The following is a 20,546-nucleotide window of genomic DNA, read 5'->3' as shown; positions in this document are numbered from 1 at the left end:
CTGCTCATTAATTCTCAACAGATCACTCGCCATAATCACTATAGTTTTGGTATTAATTTCCCTGGGGTCCCTATATACAAACTCATTAGATGTCCAAGAGTGTGCACATTACGATTAAGTTGCAATAGGAATGCAAGATGTGAGATATTAAAGAAGGAATGGGGGCAACATGATGCAGCGATTTTTGGAGAGTGCAAAAAGTTGAACACTTATCTCGAGTGGTTCAACACTTATCTCGAGCGGTGGGAACGCAACAGATGAAGGCTATCTTTTAATGTAAATGGAAATACTTTATTTTCACAATTACACAATTACAAGCTTTTGGAAATAAATTTAAAAAAAGGAACAGAAAGCTACAGAGCACCACATAGAATATAGACAATATTGTTGTACAGGTGGCAACGGAAACTTACTCTGAACGGTCTAATTTATTATCGTTATTATTGAGAATTTTTTTATGTTTCAAAATCAGCAAAAATCATGACGAGACACAGAGCACAGTCATGCCAGTAATAGTAATATCTTACAGCGTCACGTTGCAGATGATGCAGAGTGGAGGGGAGAGAGAGAGAGGTGGTACGTAGACACTGGTCAGTGAGGCCAAACCAAGAGTGGGCTCGTGGGAAATGTAGTCCGTCATCTGTTCGGCATGAGAACGTGTTGACATTTGGTATAAAGAGGATTCAAGGTTGCACACCCAGGCTCAAGGAGAATCTGTAAACAAATCAAGGAGCGTTTGTTTGACCCTATTAGCGGTACCAGGTGGCACGCGAGTCTCGCCATAAGGTGACGGAAAGACATGTGCTAACGGATAGAGAAAAAAATAGAAAGAGAAAATAAAACAGTTTCAAAAGTCCACATGAAAAGCATTTAAAAGTCAAAATTTCTCGCGTCGGTTTCGGATTTTGGCAAGCGTGAAACAATGTGACAAAGCTAAAGCAGGCAGGCTAAAACAAATGTTTCGAAATGATCTGCCGATATACAAAATAAAAACACATGAGGAGACACGTCGAAGCTGTTCTCTTCTTCTGGTTTTACGCTCGGCCTTCCTACCGCTGCTCCGCCACTAGAGGCACATGGGATCCACTGAGCAACAGATGTGTCCGTTCTGCAGAGGGCATGGAGAGGCCGGAGAAATGGGAGGGAGAGAGAGAGGGAGGGGGAAGGAGGGGTAGGGGGAGAGAGAGGGAGAGAGAGGGGGAGAGAAAGAGAGAGAGATGGTGGGGGGAGAAGGAGAGGGAGAGGGAGAGGAGAGGGATAGGGAGAGGGAGATGGACAGGGAGAGAAAGAGGGACAGGGATAGGGAGAAGTTTGAGAGTGAATATTCACAGAGACATTAACCTGAGGCACAACTCTTGCGGCGCTCCTTGCCTCAACATTTTAACGTGACATTTGCAATTGCCCCACCTCCCCCTCCCTTCCTTTCCCTCTCCCGGTGCCATTTTGTACAACATCAGAGCCAAAGCAGCCATACCCTACCAGGAATACAAATGTGAAAGGTCAAAATGTTGTTTTTTTTTCTCGGTTTCTTAACTGCTCCAATGACTCTCAAAGTACAAAATTACAGTTTCCATTTCCACTCTCCCCTCTCTGGACCCCTGCCAGCCAAGTTGTGCCTGCAGATAGGTCCGCTAAACTAGCAGGGTCAGTGGCAGGGAAGGAAATTTACCTTTCTTCGTAACGGCTTTTTTAACCTCCTTCTAATATGTTTAGGGGGCATTTTGGACATCTTCCAGAGCCAGAGTTTAAAACACTGAGAAATACTGTATTGTTACGATGTTGAAACGGGAGCCGCAGGGCAACACAAAACACACATACCTTTTTATTTCAACATTGAACGGCCAGCCGGTCAGCCAAACTTCAAGAGTAATTCCACATTTTTCAAGCCCAAGTTCATCTCTGACCCTGGTCAGTGGGGGTCACTGGGGGTGAAGTGTGTGTGTGGTGCGAGGAATGGGAGGGAGGGAGTGAGGGTGAGTCGTGTCGGTGGTGGGGTGTGTTTAGTCTTGGGGGGGAGGGGGTTTGGTGTGTGCGCAGTGGTGGGTGAGGCGAGGGAAGGGAGGGCTGGCGGGGGTGAGGTGTGCGCGTGGCGTGTGTGGCGGGGTGTGTGCGGAGATGAGGTGTGGGCTCTCACCTTGCACTGACAGAGGGTGCACTCGGTGCCGTGCTTCACCCAGGACGAGCCGCTGAAGCGCGGGATGCTGTGCTCGTCCGTGCAGGTCTTGGTGATGTCGTTGCGGACCGAGTCGGCCTGGCAGGGCGCGGTGACGCAGCGGGCGCAGCACTCGCCCTCGGCCACCGCCGTGAACTCACAGTCCACGGGAGGGCAGGACAGCGGCCAGCAGTCCACCTGCCCCTGCTGCAGGGGGGGGGAGGGCGGGGACAGCAAGGGGGGGGAGGGAGGTGGGGGATGGGAGGATGGGAAGAGCGAGAGGGGGGGTGAGAGGGGAGAGAGAAAGGGAGGGAAGGAGTGGAGGGAGGGGGGAGAGAAAGGAAGGGAGGAGGGATGGGACAGCAAGAGGGGGGAGAGGGAGGGGAGAGAGAAAGGGAGAGAAGGAGTGGAGGGAGGGAGGAGAGAAAGGAAGGGAGGAGGGATGGGACAGCAAGAGGGGGGAGAGGGAGGGGAGAGAGAGAGGGGGGAGGGGAGGCGAAGGGAGGGTGGGAGTTTGAAGGAGAGAGAAAGGGAGGGAAGGAGGGAGAGGGGGGGAGAGATGTGGGAGGGTTGGAGGGGGAAAGGGAGAGAAAGGTAGGGGGCAAAGAGGAGAGAGCAAGAGGGTGGGAGAGAGAGAAAAATAGGAAGAGAGAGAGAGAGAGATATATATACAGGCACAGAGTGAGAGAGAGAAAGAAAGAGTGAGAGAGAGGGGGGGGAGGATGGAGAGAGAAAGGGGAGAAAACATCAGGTAAGCAAAGGGATACATGACTATACAGACAGACAAACATATACAGTAGATGGATGGATGGAAAGATGGTGGATAACAGAACAAAAGTTGGAACATTTGTAAGGGGAGACATTTCGAAACTGGCACAGCCAAAGAAAGTCTTTGCATATGTAATCTTTCTTCCCTCTTGGAGATATTATTCACGGGCATTCATATACATATTTTCTCCTGACAGCGGGTAATTTTCCTGGTCGGACTGCCTCATCATCCCTTCAGGGAGAAGGAAAGAAACAAGCGATCGAGACATTAAAATTCCTCTGGTAATGTAGGCAACTTCCCTCCTTCGTCCTTCTTCTTCGACATTACGATTTGGACAAGAAATGTAACAGTTTTGGCAGCAGCGAAGCATTTCTGGCGTCAGCGAACTGTTCCCGCCCATCAGATAATCAACATCTAAAACTCTCTACTGTGAGGTTCTCCCTGTTTTTATTTCACAATGCACACAGGCTGTACCGTTCTGTGTTCGTGTTGACGTGACCTCCTGCCGTTCAGCCACCTTGTTCGGTGAAGTGTATTCATTAAATGTTACGTAACGAAAATATGAGGGTGGTCAAGGGGACTGATTGACAGCCTTTCTGCTCAACCACGCCGACGGGTTCGCTTCGTTGTCGTAATTATCTTAATATCTACAATTAGCTCATTAATTCACCGCCTCTGATAACAAAACAAGGTTGAAACTGACACGAACCGTGACGCCTACAGCATAACGGTACGTGCTTGAATATAGTGTGCCTTGCCGAATGCCACACGCTTTCAGTTCCATGGCATGTGACACACAAAGTATGTACTATCTCGAACAAGTTAACATTCTTCCTTCCAATACTCTCATCAGAAAGACAGGACATTCAAAGGTGTACTAAATGGACTGCCTTTATAAAGCGCTTTTAGCCAAAGGGGGCAAATAGTGGCAGGGTTAAAAGAGTGTCACGGACGCTGTTTACTTGCAATTGATTAAGTGTTTACTGCACTTTTATGGGTGATTGTTTGTCTGGCAGCCCTCGCCTGGTGTGAAGCAGCCACTTCAACTCTGCTACCCTTTTTTTCCACAGCTGGTGTGACGGAGCTCACACCCTCTCTCCCCGTAGCGAGAGACATCACGCCGGCCAACGGCTATGTTAACGTACGCATCGCAACTCTTCCGCTTAGACGAAACCGTCAGGCAAGGAATGCTCGACTGAAATCTGCCGTCTAATGCAAAGCTTATGTAACAAGATGAATGTCAACATATGCAGTCAAATACATATTGACTGTCTCACACGCACTCGCGCGCACACACACACACACACACACACACACACACACACATCTGGCATTGGCAATCTGGTAGCCAACCACATTCATGAATTCATGAGTATGTGTGCCTTGAAATACGACACAAAAAACCTACACCCACCTAAACACACCTACACACACACCCACACACAAAAATACACACAGAGCAAGCATCCCACTGGGGGTATTTAATATCACAGAAAATCGTCTAGGTCAGCGTTTCAGAAGAGTCGTAGTAAATTAGGAGGGCAGTGAAATACCGACACACACACACAGTGCTGTTACTCACTGTTACATCCTAGTGGGTAAACATTTAAAACAGAAACTCCCTCGAGATCCGATCCCCCCCCCCCCCCCCCCCCCCCCCCGTAGGGCGGGGATAGTTCAGTTACAAGGAATACCAATACAGTATAAGAAAGTATCTTTAAAGGGCACAAACCTCTTTCAAGGTTTGTGCCAAAGATACACCACTATAAGATACTAAGAAAAACAGGGGCTGTCTGAAAGCACACAGAAGATCCGATTCAGAATCACAAGTCATTGTGAAGGTTGGGCCTGCAGAGGGTTTTCCATCTAAACATTCTAGAACCAGCAACGGAGCCGTGAACAGACATCGGTTCTGCCGAGTGTGAAAGCATTCAAGGTTCATTTCCCACTCCTGTCACACTGGCAGAGCACCTCCACCGCACAAAACCATTCTTCTCCCCTGCATGCTGGAGTGCTGCTATACACTCACTGTGTGTGTGCGCGTGCGTTTTGTGTGTGTGTGTGTGTGTGTGTGTGCATGTGTGTGGTTGTCTGCGTGTGTGTGCGCGTGCGTTTTTGTGTGTGTGTGTGTGTGTTTGCGTGTGCGCGCTGGTGCATGTGTGTTTGTGTGTGTGTGTGTCTGTGTGCATTTGTGCATGCATGTCACAACCTCTCTGAGTGCTACACCGCTGCGACAGCCTTGACCGCGTCCTTGGGCTCCTGCTGTTGTTGACATGTATCCATGCCAACAACAGCCTGAACCCAGCCACCGAGAACCATGGCTTCAGTGGGAGAGAATCACAGCCTCAGTTAGAGAAGCACAGCCTCAGTCAGGGACATAGAGAGAGAGAGAGAGAGAGAGAGAGAGAGAGAGAGAGAGAGAGAGAGAGAGAGAGAGAGAGAGAGAGAGAGAGAGAGAGAGAGGGAGATAGAGAGAGAGAGGGAGAGGGACAGAGAGAGAGAGAGAGAGAGAGAGAAAGGGAGAGGGAGAGGGAGAGAGAGAGAGAACTACAGTCTTTGTCATAGAACCCCCACCTCAAGAAGGGAGAGCTCTAGAGCCTGAAAAAGGGATAGAGAACCACAGCCTCAAAAAAGGGAGAGAGAACCACAGTCTCAGTCAGAGAGAGAACCACAGCCTAAAACAGGGAGAGAATCACAGCCACAGTCAGAGGGACAAACAGCCTCAAAGAGGGAGAGAGGACCACAGCCTCAAAGAAGTAGAGAACTACAGCATCCAAAAGAGAGAGAACCACAGCCTCAAAGAGGTATAGAGAACCACAGCCTCAAAAAGGGAGAGAACCACAGCCTCAAAGAGGGAGAGAACCACAGCCTCAAAGAGGGAGAGAGAACCACAGCCTCAAAGAGGGAGAGAACCACAGCCTCAAAGAGGGAGAGAACCACAGCCTCAAAGAGGGAGAGAACCAGAGCCCCAAAGAGGGAGAGAGAACCACAGCCTCAAAGAGGGAGATAACCACAGCCTCAAAGAGGGAGAGAGAACCAGAGCCTCAAAGAGGGAGAGAACCGAAGCGTCAAAGAGGGAGAGAACCACAGCCTCAAAGAGGGAGAGAACCGAAGCCTCAAAGAGGGAGAGAGAACCACAGCCTCAGTCAGAGGGAACGACAGCCTCAGGGACCCAGAGCTATTTTGGACTAATGGGTTTCCTGTCAATATTTACTCTAATTCAATTTCACTAATGGTTCACTATTTACTTATCAATAATTACTAATATGAATCTGTATTTATTAATGTGCTCTCATCAGTGAATTATTCATATACAGTATAATCTAGTCATTCTGACATTTTGGTAGGAGTGTCGGAAAACATCTTGTCAACAATCATGATCACCAGAAAGTTGAAATTGAGCAACACCATTGATTCCACTGGCTCACAAGTTCAATATTTACTCTGTACCCCATTTAGTATCCTGTAGACATCCCCTAAACTGAGATTAGGGTGCCAGGGTACAGCAAGTCGATCCTTAAGGGTCCACATTGCCCTGCCTTCAGCAATACAATCAAGTCATTGGCAGAACCAGCTGCTTGGGTCTGATTCTGGCCTTATTCTAACTATTTCAGCCATGAAACCACCGTTCACTATTGCTGCATTATATAGTATATATTCACTAATGGAGAGCTGGAGAGCTGTGACACGCCTGGCCACAGCACCATTACAGTTTGTCTGCATGGGGTAAGAAGGGGGGAAGGAGAGAGAGAGAGAGAGAGAGAGAGAGAGAGACAGCGAGAGAGAGAGAGGGAAAGAGGGAAAGACAAAGCGGCGTAGGCCTTTCTAGCGAAACAAAAAAACTAAATCAAAGTGTAATGTGGCCCTGATGAATCACCCGTGACGAGGCGTATTTTGTCAGCTGACCGGTCGCCCACCTCAGAACCAACGAGTGTATCAGTGGAGTCCGAGCGGGGCGAGAGAACAAGGGGTAACGCGTGTGACATTTGCATTTAAAAAACATATTGCCCCCTGCTAGGGGTGTCAGAGGGGGCAGCGTCCCGGGCAGGATATTGCAGTGTTCCTGTCAGATTTCTGCGGTTAACACCCGTTTAAAGAAACAAGGAGGGGGATGTCTGAAGTCGGAGCAGCAGGAGAGAGCATGGGAAAAGGTCAGACCATCATAGTGGAGGGAAAACAAACATGGCGGGGGCCTGCTTAATGCGGGGAAATAGCAACAACAATATCATTGTATTTGTTAGGGAGAGACGGGCCGCTGCTCGCGGGCGCCACCGGAATACTTTGAAAACACGGGCATAAAACAAGAGGATAAAAATATTCATGTGCGAATGTGTATGTGCATGCACGCACAAGCATGAACAGGCATACACAAACACGTTAATACACACGCCCACACACACGCACACACACACCCCCCACACAACCTTTCGTTTGAAACATTTCCTTGCAATGACATCATTTCGCTTTGCGGTTGCTGTCCTCTCTGCGAGTCTCTGCGTTCATACAGAATGCTGTCTGCGTCCTTCATTCAATCACTATCTCAGATCTCACATCCTTTTGTCCCCGGCTCGTGTCTTTCAAAACCAATAACATCGAATAGGTTTGAAACGGTCACTGTTTTTGGATCCTTCCTCGGAAGCCAAACACTTGGATCCTCAGCAATGTCACAAATCGTGTTAGAACACAACGGTTCAGTTAAATGGCAATACCACATCGTGTGCACCGTAACACAGAAAGGCATGAAAACAATCGATACCTACAGCCTCGGCCAGGCCAGGAGCTCAGCTCATTCCATCTAAGCCTCTCTCACATCTCTCCACAAACACGGACCAGGTCTACAATGTACCGGTTTCAGGGCCACTGCTTCCAAGAGTTTGATTATATAGAAGCCGGAAGCGGCATACTGCTCAAAACAACCACACAGTTAATGTCTGCGATTGTAATCCTTGTCTGCATGGTTTGAATGCCAGACCGTTTTAGCGGTAATCTTTGTGAACCTTGTTTCAGTTAATGCTGATGTGAGTCTCTGAAGATAGTGGTTTTGTAATGGGAATGCTGCATGAATACCGTTGGTGGTAAACACTATTGGTCGAACAATTTGCTGCATCTATATCAGAAGGGGATTCATTCTTCGTTAAATGTGGAGAAGCCTCATCTGCTTCCTGTCGATGTAGAATTTGCCCTGGGCTCCGCTTCCTGGTTGTATTGGCAGTGCAATGGAAGTGAATGTTCTAGTCAAGCTGTCTCTCTGCCATTTGGAAGTAATGCAAGCCAATTCAATGGTTCTTTAAACACATCCACGGTTGGACATGCCTGCAGTCGCTCAGGATTTGTTCAGGCTCTTTGACGTGATTGGTCAATAGAATGAAAACGACATGACCTCAGCTCGTTGAAGGAAGACAAATGATGAGGAAATTCTGTGAAACAACAAAAATGTGTTATGTATCATTAATCAAGATTATGTAATGAGAGTTTAAACAATGTCTAACGAAATTGCGAATGTTCGTATTCTTGCAAACGTACGTATCCCACCTGTAATGGCTTGAATAAACTCTCATTATTCCCGACAAATCAAAAGCAATCAGCAGCTCCTTTCTGATATAACTGCTATTTAATCATGCGGTGTGCATGTGGCAAATATACATCGCAGCATATGTTTTGAGGATATTATGACAATAATGGTATATTGAAACAATACGTTTTTTTATTTATTTTCCATATTTTACGCAGTACAATACCAACACAATACCCAAACTGAATTTTTGTTCAAAATACGCTGATAAATTGAGACAAGATTGCATGTATTTACGTTAATCAAGTAGAGAAGAAAAGAGAAAAGCAAATGAGATGGCAATTACAGAGAAAATTCAAAAAGGCTTTTCTATGTATACACCACCTGCTCCCGTCTTTCTAGATAAGCAGCCATTCGATGAGATACCACCTAGTAGGACCACACCACTGCAGTCTGAAGACCCATTGCAACGTCCTGCTTTGTCAGAATGTCAAGGGAACATAGAATTGTCCCGTAGCCAGAATCGCATCTTCCAATAATCCTGCAGTGCTCTACCTATTTAAATAATGCCTCACTTAAATTATTTTAATTCAACATATTGTTCATATTCTGCTGTTTGTATACAACACAGTAAATTACAAAGTTTAACAACGATCAATAACGACTCAGTAATAATTCCTTTTAATCGAAAACTTTTATATAAAATATAACAACCAAATGGAATAACCACCACCTGACCTTGAACCAGAGGCTTGAACCAGAGGCTCAAGGTCAGGTTCAATGTCCAAGGTCATTCTAGCCAATGGTGAGGCCGTTCAAGGTCAGGTGGTGGTGATTCTAGCCAATTGTTTGGCGGGTCAAGGTCAGGTGTTGGTGATTCTAGCATATGGGGAAGCGGTTCAAGGTCAGGTGGTAGTTATACTAGCCAATGGTTAGGCGGTTCAATCTCAGGAGGTTGTGATTCTAGCCAATGGTGCGGCGGCAGATAGAAGGTAGTGATGGGTCGTTTGCGACCGAATCAGTTCGAAGGAACGACTCTTTAACAAGAACGCACCTACCTGTTTCCACTTTTCAGTTCTCTCTCGTTCGTCTCTATCGTTCGTTCTCCCAGACTCGACTCCCACTCGCTGACTCGCTGTTCACAGTGTTAAGTTAGCAGAGTGGTGAGCTGGCCTGGGCAACAACATCCCGATTCCGACCACGAACTCCTCAGCTGAAAATAACTCACTCGTAGTGTTGTGTGTTGATCGATGACCGATTACACGATCGTTTGAGAACGAGGGAGGAGCTGGGTCTGACCGACTCGGCTGAGAACCGTGCATTGCATGATTCACCGCTGCCGGAAACGCGACTGAACGAACAAACGAACGAACAAACGATTCTGAACGATTCTTCTTGTCGAACTGTCCGAAAGGTTTGCCAAGAGTGTCTGGCCCTCTTACCAGACACTGGCACTGCTGACAGCTGTCCACCCAGGTGTCTCCGCTGCCGTAGGTGAGCACGCCGTTCTGGTGCAGGCACTGGCTGCTGCGCCGCGGGTCGCACTCGGGACAGCAGAAGAGGTCGGCGCCGGCGTTGTCGCAGTCGCACACCATCCTGCGGCACATCACCTGGCCGGCCTGAGCACACACACACACACACACACACACACACACACAGATGCACACACAAACACGCATGCACACATGCACGTACACAAGCACGTACGCACATGCATGTACACACGCACACATGTACAAGCACACATACACGCACGCACGCACGTACACACATGCACACACACAAACACATACAACAAGTACTGACATACATACATGTACACACACACACACACACACACACAACCAGACAGCAAGAGAAAAGGTAGGTTAAAGGTACACTCAGGAACAGACAAACGGATACACACACTCTTACACACACTTTAACACACAGAGACACACGCAGAGCGACAAACAGTGAGCGCACACAGTGTGCCTTTGGAAGACATGTTATTAGGCGATGCTGCAGGCTGTGTGAGTGAATCCAGCTCATGACCTTCATACCTCCCAGCTTCTCTCGCTCAGCATACATCGCACACCAAAACCCTACCTCTCTCTCTCGCCACGCCTCACATGCTGATACCCTACCTCTCTACCTCTCACTTGTTCTTTAAGGCAAAACAATTCTGCAGAGTCTAGAGCTTTCATAAATCGCAGTTTTGTGGTTCAGCCATTTCACAAACCATAAGAAAGTAAAAATGCAAATTATTCAATTAAACCGAAAAAAATCGCCCAGCACTACCTCACATGCTCATACCCTACCTCCCTCTCTCTCTCGCTCCCTCCCTCTGTCTCTGTCCATATATATATATATATATATATATATATATACACAAAACAATTACACTAATGCTAGAATCAATCAACCCGGTGCAGCTGAGACTCCAATCACGTGACACCCACATGTTTGTCTCCTGACCTTGGCTCCATCCGTCTCGTCTCTCCCTCTAATATCCAGCCGTGACCACCTCCCAATCCCCCGGCCCCACCCTCCCACCCCTCCATTCTCAATTTACAAAACAATAACATGTTTACCTCTGTGCTCGGTGCGGCCGCTCCGAGCGGCTCATTTCAAACCGTCCGCTCTTCAATCTCTCAAATCAATTAAAATGACTCATTTAATTAAGAGGGACCTCTGTTTTTTTCCTCTCCTTTTTTTCGATGAAAAAAACCAAATGAATAATATGCTGCTTGATTCACCGATACTAACCTACTGTAATTAAGTTTCAGCTGCGTCCGCGTGTGTGCCGCACCGTGCTGCAACCAAACACTGAATTACGGGGCCTGGCTGGACCGTGACCCCGGGACTCGTACGTGGGTAGATATGCGCGGGCGGCTCTGTTGTTGTTTCCAGACAACACCTCAGGAACATGACAAGCCGGCCACCGGCAGCATATTGATCCGCTGGTCTCCACTTCATGCTGCCTTCCTTGTCCCTTTCTAGTGCCGCAGTCTTTATTCCTTGCCTCAGCCACACAGACCCTCTCTCTATCGTCAACACCCCCCCCACCCAGACCCTCTTCACTGTCATCACCACCCAGCCAGACCCCCACCACCAACCCCACCATCACCCCCCCCACCCAGACCCTCTTCACTGTCATCACCACCCAGCCAGACCCCCACCACCAACCCCACCATCACCCCTCCCACCCAGACCCTCTCTACGACCACCGCCACCCCCAACCACCTCCACCACCACCCCCACCCAGACCCTCGCTACCTCCACCGCCGACCCCACCCTCTCTACCACCAGTATCACCCCCCACCCAGACCCTCGCTACCTCGACCACCCGCTAACCAGACTGCTTCTACCACTGCTGTCACCCCTCACCACCCACCCGGACCCCTTTCTAACAACACCACCACCACCACCACCAATCCCCTCCACCCGGACCGCACATCTCACCTGGCAGGAACAGACGGAGCAGCGGTCGCTCTCCAGCACCCAGATCTGCCCGCTGTGTTTGACCTTGTTGTCATGGATACAGTCGCCGGTGCAGTTGTGGCCGTGGGGGCACCTGCAGTCGTAGCCCCCCTCCAGGTTGAAGCACACCGTGTCGTTGGCGCAGCTGTTCCTGCCCGTCTTGCACTCGTTTATGTCTGCCGAGGGGATGGAAAGCGGGGGTCATAAACGGCTGTCAGACACCCTCTTCAGTTTTTGATCTCGTTTTGGCATTCTTTTTGTTAATTTGTCTTCCGCCCTCTCTCCTTCTCTCATTCTTTCCTTCCTCCCTCCCTTACTTCCCTCTCTCCTTCTCTCATTCCTTCCTTCATCCCTCCCTTACTTCCCTCTCTCCTTCTCTCATTCCTTCCTTCCTACCTACCTCCTGCCGCTCCCTCCCTCCCACCTCTCCGTCCATCCCCCCTTCCTTCCTTCTTCCTCTCCCTCCTTCACTTTCTCCTTCCCTCATTCCTTCCTTCCTCCCTCCCCCTCGCCGCTCCTTCCTTCCTCCCTTCCTTCCTTCCTTCCTTCCTCTCCTTCTTTCCTTCCTTCCTTCCTTCCTTCCTCTCCTTCTTTCCTTCCTTCCTTCCGTCCTTCCTTCCTTCCTTCCTTCCTTCCTTCCTTCCTTCCTCTCCTTCTTTCCTTCCTTCCTTCCATCCTTCTCTCTCCCATTTCTTCCCTCCCTCCTTCTCTCATTCTGACCTTACTGCCTTCCTTGTTGCAGAAAAATAGAAATAACTAACTGGCCCTGTTAGAGTGACCGTTTCCCAGTCACCACAATTGCCTTTACATCAAGCTCACACACACACACAAGCCCGCAACGTCAGAAACTCTGACTGACATTGCGAACATGTCTGCTACGAGCCCAAATTTATCATCCATAAGGATTGCAGTAACACTTGAAAGAACCATATGGGGAACAGTTTCTGAACAAAGTGGCCCGTAAATCTTGCTTGGTGGAAGGACGACAACACCTTGTCAGTTTGTAAACTCTTTTTTATCTTTCTGCAGGAGTCATTACTGTTTTGTGTCTGTCTTCGCAGCAGCAGTGCATCAATGTATTCGGATGCGCTATGCAGAACAGACATCCATTTGGGTTTTTACAGTTGCACTATTCATGGAATGAATAGTGGAATCTTATACAAATGCAACAAAAGACTAAAGCTATCTGACATTTAGGGATAAACGGTAATCCTTTCATTCAAATTCAGACCAAGCCTGAGCATGATGGAAAAATCGGAATGCTCATATATAATGCCTTATAGGTCAGTAGTTATTCTACCAGCCAGCTCTGTGCTGTGTTACTTTCTTTGAAAGTCAGCACTGCATCAAAGGTTGCGCAACTCACCTACACATGACGCCCCATTGGCTGAGAACAAGCCGTTGTCGTGGTAGCCATCGCGACACTCACAGTGGTACCAGCCGGGCAGGTTGACACAAGTGGCTTTGCTGTCACACACCACAAAGCCGTCGGAGCATTCGTCGATGTCTGAAAGAGATGGACAGGCCGGGATGGATGATCAGAAGGTACACACGAGGAAGGAGGGAGAGCGTAAAGAGAGAGAAAAAAGAAAGAGAATAGAGAGGGACAACAAGAGAGGAGAGTAGAGGAGAGATGAGACTACGTATGAAAGAAGAGGAGAAATTCTGCTTGAATTAGAGAGAGGAGAAAACAAGATAAGATAGCAGCGAAGGAGAGAAGAGGAGAGTAGATAATAAAAGAGGGGAGAGGAGACACTCGAATTAGAGAGGACAACAAGAAAAGAGAGAAGAGATGAGAGAGGAGGGGAGAAAACTCTAGAGAGGGGGGAGGAGGAGAGAAGAGACTCGAATTAGAGAGAGACGAAACAACCACAGAAGAGAGTGTAGAAGACGAGTAGAGAGGAGAAGGGCAGAAAACGAGAGGGGAGGGGAGCAGGCCAGTGCCCAGGGAGAGGGCCTCTGGATACAAACGGCATCATGTTCAACGCTTGTTTTCTAAATCTACTCCGCACGACCACTGCTGTGCCACTGAAGCCCACTCTTGCCTGTTAGTCAATTTCAACATTGACCGATTCATAATTGATACAACGACGTGTCTGGCCTTTCAGCGGATGTACTCCATAAACTCTATTGATCAGGTAGCAGCGTGGCACGCCACGGTAACGGGCGCATATATCAATACAACAAAGCACAACACCCGTCCCAAGGACAGCCTCTAACAAGGCCTGGTTTGGGATTACCGAACCAACCGAGTTGTTGACATCTCAGACGGAAACCTAATCCTTGCAGGACCAAACTGCTGGGGGCATCCCCCAAGGTCAAGTCAGGTCAAGTCTGTTTTATTTGTGCAGCCGTTGATCACAGTTACAGTCTCAAAGGGCTTGACAAGCCATATTTTCGTGGCACCCCCTAACCCAAGCCCCCCCCAAAAGGGCAAGAGGAAAGCCACTCCCCAAGGTTTTTGTTGTTGCGTCGGTACATCAAAGCATGCATCCATCATGGATGCATGCATCATGGATGCATGCATCATGGATGAGAAGTCAACACCTTCCCTCCCTCTCTCTCTCTCTCCTCCCTTTTTTTCTGTCTCTCTCTCCCTCTCTCTCACACAATAAAATAGCAAATAGACACCCCCCCAAAGTTTGAAGGATTGAATTGAGTTTGGGTGTGAGGAGTGCTTTGTGATGGGCTTTAAATACGCATCTTATGATATTCCAAAGAGCCATTTTTAGCAACAGCCACTGTAGTAACCTTGGCACCAACACCTCTCTCTCTGTGTTTAAAACTAGTCTCACTTTTTCACCGTTTAAAATTTAAATTGCCTCGTGCAGTCATCGTCTTTTTTAGAATCTCCCTCAATCTCTCCCTCACACTCACTTCCTCTCTCTCTCTCTCTCTCTCTCTCTCTCTCTCTCCCTCCCTCCCTCCCTCCCACCCTTTTCTTTTCTGATAAGCCACTTCAATACAATACCAATAACTTCTTCCAATATGAAACTTCAGAAGAAATTGCCCAATCTCAACTCACAGAGCTTGAAAACGTGCTTTTCTTATTTTTTTCTCGCTTCGTACAAGTGGGGTGGCAGCTGCTGGATGCTGACCTTCCCAGTATTAGGTTTAAATACCCCCCCCCCCCCCCCCATGGAGCAGACAGGCAGAGAACCCCCACACACACTAGCACACACAAACACACACACCCCACACCGACAGGCTGGTAATAGGATTAAGATCCATCGGCTAATGAGACCTCAGCCTTTTAATAGAATTTCTCCAGCTGATTAACCATTGATCAAATGTTGCACACATTAAGTTTCCTTTTTTTACCCCCGCCTAAATCTATTTAAGAAATACCCACATTTGTCTCAGTCACTGTGGCCATAGGTTTTCCGTTCAGCAAGAGAGACAACTGAGGGAAAAGCAAACTCTGTTGATGTGCTACTCTCTGAGCATGTGAGTGAGTGAGTGAGTGAGTGAGTGAGTGAGTAGGTGTGTGTGTGTGTGTGTGTGTGTGTGTGTGTGTGTGTGTGTGTGCGTGTGTGTGAAACTGTGTGTGCAAGTGAGTTTGTGAGTGTGTATGTGTGTGTGTCTGCATGTGTGTGGGGGTGGCTCGTGGCGGGGGGGGGGGGGGGGGGGGGGGGCTGGGAGGCGAAAGAAGAAGAAAATGATCCCATTGCATTAATTTCATCATTTTTGGTGGAGGAGGAGAAAATTCATCTGTTTCCCTCTGGACACAAACGAAGGGTGAAAAGGACAGTGCATCAAAAGACAGAGATGGACTACAGTGAATTACAAACTAGCCTCGGGTAAGAATATTGCAAGAAAGCCGACGCGTTTCAGCTAATAAATATCCCATGCTCTTTGTTGCTTCTCACAGACTTTCACTTGGACAGAATGGGAACACAGAGCTTCGGAAAGCTGGATGGTATCTCGCCACGACCACAGCGTGGCTCAGTTGTTCAAAGCACCATCCACTGGGTTCCTATTCATGACAAACAGCAACGGTAAGAAAAGCCAACCCCCTTTATCTTTTAGCTTCCACTGAAATGCCTTGCCAGGCAACAGAGAAATATGCTCGATGTTCGGGTCTTATTTTCGTTATTTGCGTTCATCTATTGCATCATGTTGGACTGTATTTTTCCTCTTATTTACTTTGGTCACTTCATTTCATTTCATCGCCTCTCCCGGTCTCCGCATGGTGTCAATGTTGGGAAAAAAAGAAGAAAACACCCGTGTCTGTTTCCGTTGATTCGAGGTCAAGGCCGGCGAGAAAACTGAAAAGCTATTTTATCGTTACCTTGACAACTCGAAGACTTGGAAACAGAAACACGAAGGAGTGAGTGAAGCGGAGGAGGGAGGGTGGGAGCCGGAGAAGCAGAGGAAGGAGGGATGGAGGAGAGCGGGGTGGACGACCATCACCCGATGAGAAATGAGACGAAAGGGAGGAGGAAGAAGAAGAGGAGGAGCGGTTGGAGCCCGGAGGAGCACAGATGATTGAGAGGAGCGACGTGGAGGAGAGGCAGAGCAGAAGGAGGGGCGAGGCGGGGAAATGAAGGAGAGCTAGCGGGACCGCCGGGGTTACTCCCCTCGTTATCCTGAGTGACAGGATGGAAACAAGGGGCTCTGTTGCGGGGGGGCTCTCTGAGGGCGACGCACGCCCCTCACCCGGTGCTGCTTGTTACGCTGCTAGTACCCACCTCCACCTCCACCTCCTCCAACTCCTCCTCCTCCTCCTCCTCCTCCTCCTCCTCCATCACCTCCTCCAACTCCTCCTCCACCTCCACCTCCTCCAACTCCTCCTCCTCCTCCACCTCCTCCAAATCCTCCTCCTCCTCCTCCATCACCTCCACCTCCTCCAACTCCTCCTCCACCTCCACCTCCTCCTCCTCCTCCCCCTCCTCCCCCTCCTCCACCTCCCCCTCCTCCTCCTCCTCCCCCTCCTCCCCCTCCTCCTCCTCCTCCTCCTCCTCCTCCTCCTCCCTCTCCTCCCCCTCCTCCTCCTCCCTCTCCTCCTCCTCCTCCTCCTCCACCTCCCCCTCCTCCTCCTCCTCCCTCTCCTCCCCCTCCTCCTCCTCCTCCCCCTCCTCCTCCTCCTCCTCCCCCTCCTCCCCCTCCTCCTCCTCCTCCTCCACCTCCTCCACCTCCATCTCCACCTCCTCCTCCTCACCTCGAGGTAAGCGTGTGTCCCCTCCCCCTCCCGTGTCTTATCATCACTCCATCTCGCTCTGGATTGGCTATTTAAGTTTCTCCTGCGTAGCACAGAAGATGGCCCGCTCCCCGCGCCCGCCCACCTCCATTTCAATTTCCCCGAGAGAGCTCTCTATCGGTCGCTCTCTTGATGTCTCTTTCTGTTTTTCTCTCCCTCTGTTTTTCACCCTCACTTTCTCTCCCCCTCTCTCTTTTTTCTCTCTCATACTTGATGCCTCTCTCGCTCCCTCTCTTACCCTTTCCCTCTCTCACTCTTGATCTCTCCGTCTCTCTCTAGCGCTATCTCTTCCTCTCCTTTTCTCTCATTCTTGATCCCACTCTTGATCTCTCCATCTCTCTAGAATTATTTTCCTCTCTCACTCTTCAACTCTCTCTCTCTCTCTCTCTCTCTCTCATTGAGCTGCAGTATCTTCTCTCTCCATATAGTCCGACCCTAACCCTCACCCTCCTGACTCGCCCCACCGCCTCTCTCTCAGACCCCCCTGTCGCCTCCTCCTCCTCCTCCTTCCTGACCTCCTCAACCTGGACACTGGAGTTTTCCAGGGACGCATTGCTTTTAACCGCTACTACCCACTACAGCGCCCACTATCCCTCCCCATGTCGGGGGGCGGGGGTGCTGAATGACAGGCAGTCCCGGAGGGGTCGGGATGTCTTCAATTACATCACGCAGGGAGAGAGAGCGGGCGGGAGGGAGGGAGGGAGGGAGGGAGGGAGGGAGGGAGAAGGGATTTGCAACCTCCACTGGCAGCCATGTCTGCTGTACAATAGCCCAACGCAGGGTCCATTAGCATTCCCACACAGGACTACACAATGAACTCAATATGCACCGCTGCGCTGTGTGTGTGTGTGGGGAGGATTACTCCCAAGTGCTGCATAATCCCAACGTGATTCTCCCCCGCCCCGCTCTTGTCGTTGGGTATTAAGTCCTTTATGGCGTATTCTGTCAATGCTGTCAAATCACATGAATCACAGCCGCTGAAGCCCGGCACAACGAGGGGAGTGCGGCGGCCCTGTGCGTGTGTGCGTGTTTGTGTGTGTGTGTTTGTGTGTATCGTACAGTACACTAGAGATTACGCCCGCAGATGAAGACGTCTGAAGTCTAGGGGGAAGAGAGAGTCAAGTGGCCCCTCCAGTGGTCCTCAACGCCCTCCCTCGCGGTGAGAGCAGCGCGGCCGTAATCGATGGGAAAACCGCGCTAACCTTTGCGGCCAAATTGTGCTTAGCGTGTGATTGTGATTAAGCTGGTATTTAATCACTTAAAGTGGTCGTCTCGCTACGAACCAAACAACGTCCATACGTGCGGGCGGTTGGGTTTATTGGTATCGGCGGTGCTGACTGGAGGCAAGCTGTTTCTATACTAGGGTAGAAGCGCTTTTTTGTGATGAATGAGATCTTTTTTTCTGTCTCTTTCTTCCCGTCTCTCTCTCACTTTCTCCCTCGAACTCTTCTTTCCTGTCTCACTTTGCCCCTCCCTCCCGCTCTCTCCCCCCTACATATCCCTTACCCTCCCTCCCCAGCCACCTTTCCCTCTCCTTTCCTCCCCTCTCTCTCTCCCAATCACTCCCTCCCGTCATCCCCCTCATATCCCTTTCTCTCCGTCCGTCCCTCCCCCTCCCTCCCTCCCTCCTTCCCTATCTATCCCTCGGTATCGCTCTCACTCTCCCCCTCTGTCTCCCTCCCTCCCTCCCTCCCTCCTCCTCTCTCCCTGGCAGGTGCACTGCGGTGCTGCAGTGGTAGTGGAGGCAAGCTATTCCTGGGAGAGGTGTCATTTAGCTGTGAGCAGCGGGCCGTGCAGAGCTAAACGACAGCTCCCACCATTAGCAGGGCCTAATTAAGACACACTAATTACGTATGATGGATTGAGTGCTAGCTGAGGCCACCGCTAAATAAATAATAAATATGTAATCTTTGTGCTTAAACAAACCGCTTGGGTTTAAACAGTCACCGGCCCACGGGTCTTGTGGGTAATTGTGGCGCAAAAAAAAAGGAAGAAGGGGAGAGAGCGAGAGAGAGAGAGAGACAGAGAGAAAGAGAGACAGAGAAAGTGAAATCACTCAGTGTGGTGCATCATGGGAGATGTCAAAAGGAAAATGAATAACAGGGACTTTAAATATTCACTACAAAATGTGAGGATAAATGGAGTTTTGTAACTGTGATTCGAGATTATAATGACTCCCACACTTTCCTTTGAGTCGAGGTAAACCATCTGTTTTTCTAAAATACTTTAGAAAACCTTGGTTTTGTTATTTATCTGACACAATAACAGCATGGATGCTTTATGTGTGTGTCTGCCTGTTTGTGTCTGTCCCCGCGCTTGTGTGTGTGTGTGTGTGTGTGTTTGTGTCTTTATCTGTGTTAGTGTATGTGTGCGTGACCATGCTTGTGTGTACGTCTGTCTATATCTGCGTTAATGTGTGTGCGTGGCCATGCTTATGTGATTGTATGTGTGTGTGTGTGTGTATGCATGTGTGTGTGTGTGTGTGTGTGTGTGTGTGTGTGTGTGTGTGTGTGTGTGTGTGTGTGTGTGTGTGTGTGTGTGTGTGTGTGTGAGTGTGTGGGTGTGTGCGTCCCTGTCACCGTGTCGGGCCCTCTGTGTGTGTTTAGGCTTCCAGGAGCGTGGCCTCCATGTAAATGAGTCCGGGGGGCCAGAGGGAACAAATTGTTTGTCTGGCCCCGGAGTGCCCTCCCGCGCCGGTCGATGCGGCTTCGCGGGCTCCACCACGCCTCCCCCTTTATCCGCCACTTCAAAGCACCTCATGAATCCATCGGCCATCCTCCCCCCCCCTTCCATCACCCCCCCCCACTCCCCCTTTTCCTCCAAGTTTGTTGACAACAAACATTCCTCTGCTGTCATCCTCCCTTCATGTTTTTGAATATACCTCTCATCTCCATTTTGGTGTCCCTTGTCGTGTTGCGATGTCTCTTTTCATCGGTACGCCTATCCGTTGACGTACTCGAAAAACACAAGTGTCGTCTGATCCAGTCTCGCCACATGCATTTGTCACCAAAACGATCTATACCTCGCCCCTTCCCTTTCTATCAGCCTGCACACTAATGTCTCTCTAGCCTTCTCTCCCTTCTCTTCCCTCTCCGCTGTCTTCCATTTTCTCCATTTCCTCAGACCGTATGAACCGTGGACGGCACACTGAGGCTCAATAGAAACTTGTGTCAATAAAGCTTCCTTTTTACAGTGTAGTGGTGTGTCTACCAGAGCCCTCTGGACGGCACTCAACCACTGCATCTCCCTCCAGGGCCGTGAGTGGGTGAAGCCCATCAGAGTACAAATAAAATAATCTACATCAAACAAATAAAGTGTGTGAGTGAGAGAGGGCGAGGGAGAGAGGGAGAGAGGGAGCGAGAGAGAGAGAGAGAGAGACAGGGATAGAAAGAGACAGAGAGAGACTGGAGAGAGAACGAGAGATGGAGAGAGAGAGAGAGAGAGAGAGAGA

At 49.4% G+C, this 20,546-nt stretch overlaps 1 protein-coding gene across 1 annotated transcript in view; it reads right to left on the bottom strand.

The window, feature by feature from the left end:
* Window positions 1-1,066: 1,066 nt before the first annotated feature.
* Window positions 1,067-20,546, bottom strand: part of nell2a (neural EGFL like 2a) — a gene marked incomplete at both ends in the record, with an annotated part of 83,019 nt that continues 63,539 nt past the window's right edge. The window contains 5 exons of the mRNA XM_079743695.1: window positions 1,067-1,108; window positions 2,135-2,359; window positions 9,876-10,052; window positions 11,878-12,071; window positions 13,262-13,402. Of these exons, the coding sequence (XP_079599821.1) occupies window positions 1,067-1,108; window positions 2,135-2,359; window positions 9,876-10,052; window positions 11,878-12,071; window positions 13,262-13,402 (779 nt within the window). The remainder of the gene's footprint in view (window positions 1,109-2,134; window positions 2,360-9,875; window positions 10,053-11,877; window positions 12,072-13,261; window positions 13,403-20,546) is intronic.

This window comes from Pollachius pollachius (assembly GCF_949987615.1).
Source record: "Pollachius pollachius genome assembly, chromosome: 9".
NCBI classification, from domain to species: Eukaryota; Metazoa; Chordata; class Actinopteri; order Gadiformes; family Gadidae; genus Pollachius; species Pollachius pollachius.
Note: the sequence above shows the minus strand (reverse complement) of the source record. Positions and strands in the feature narration are given on the sequence as shown.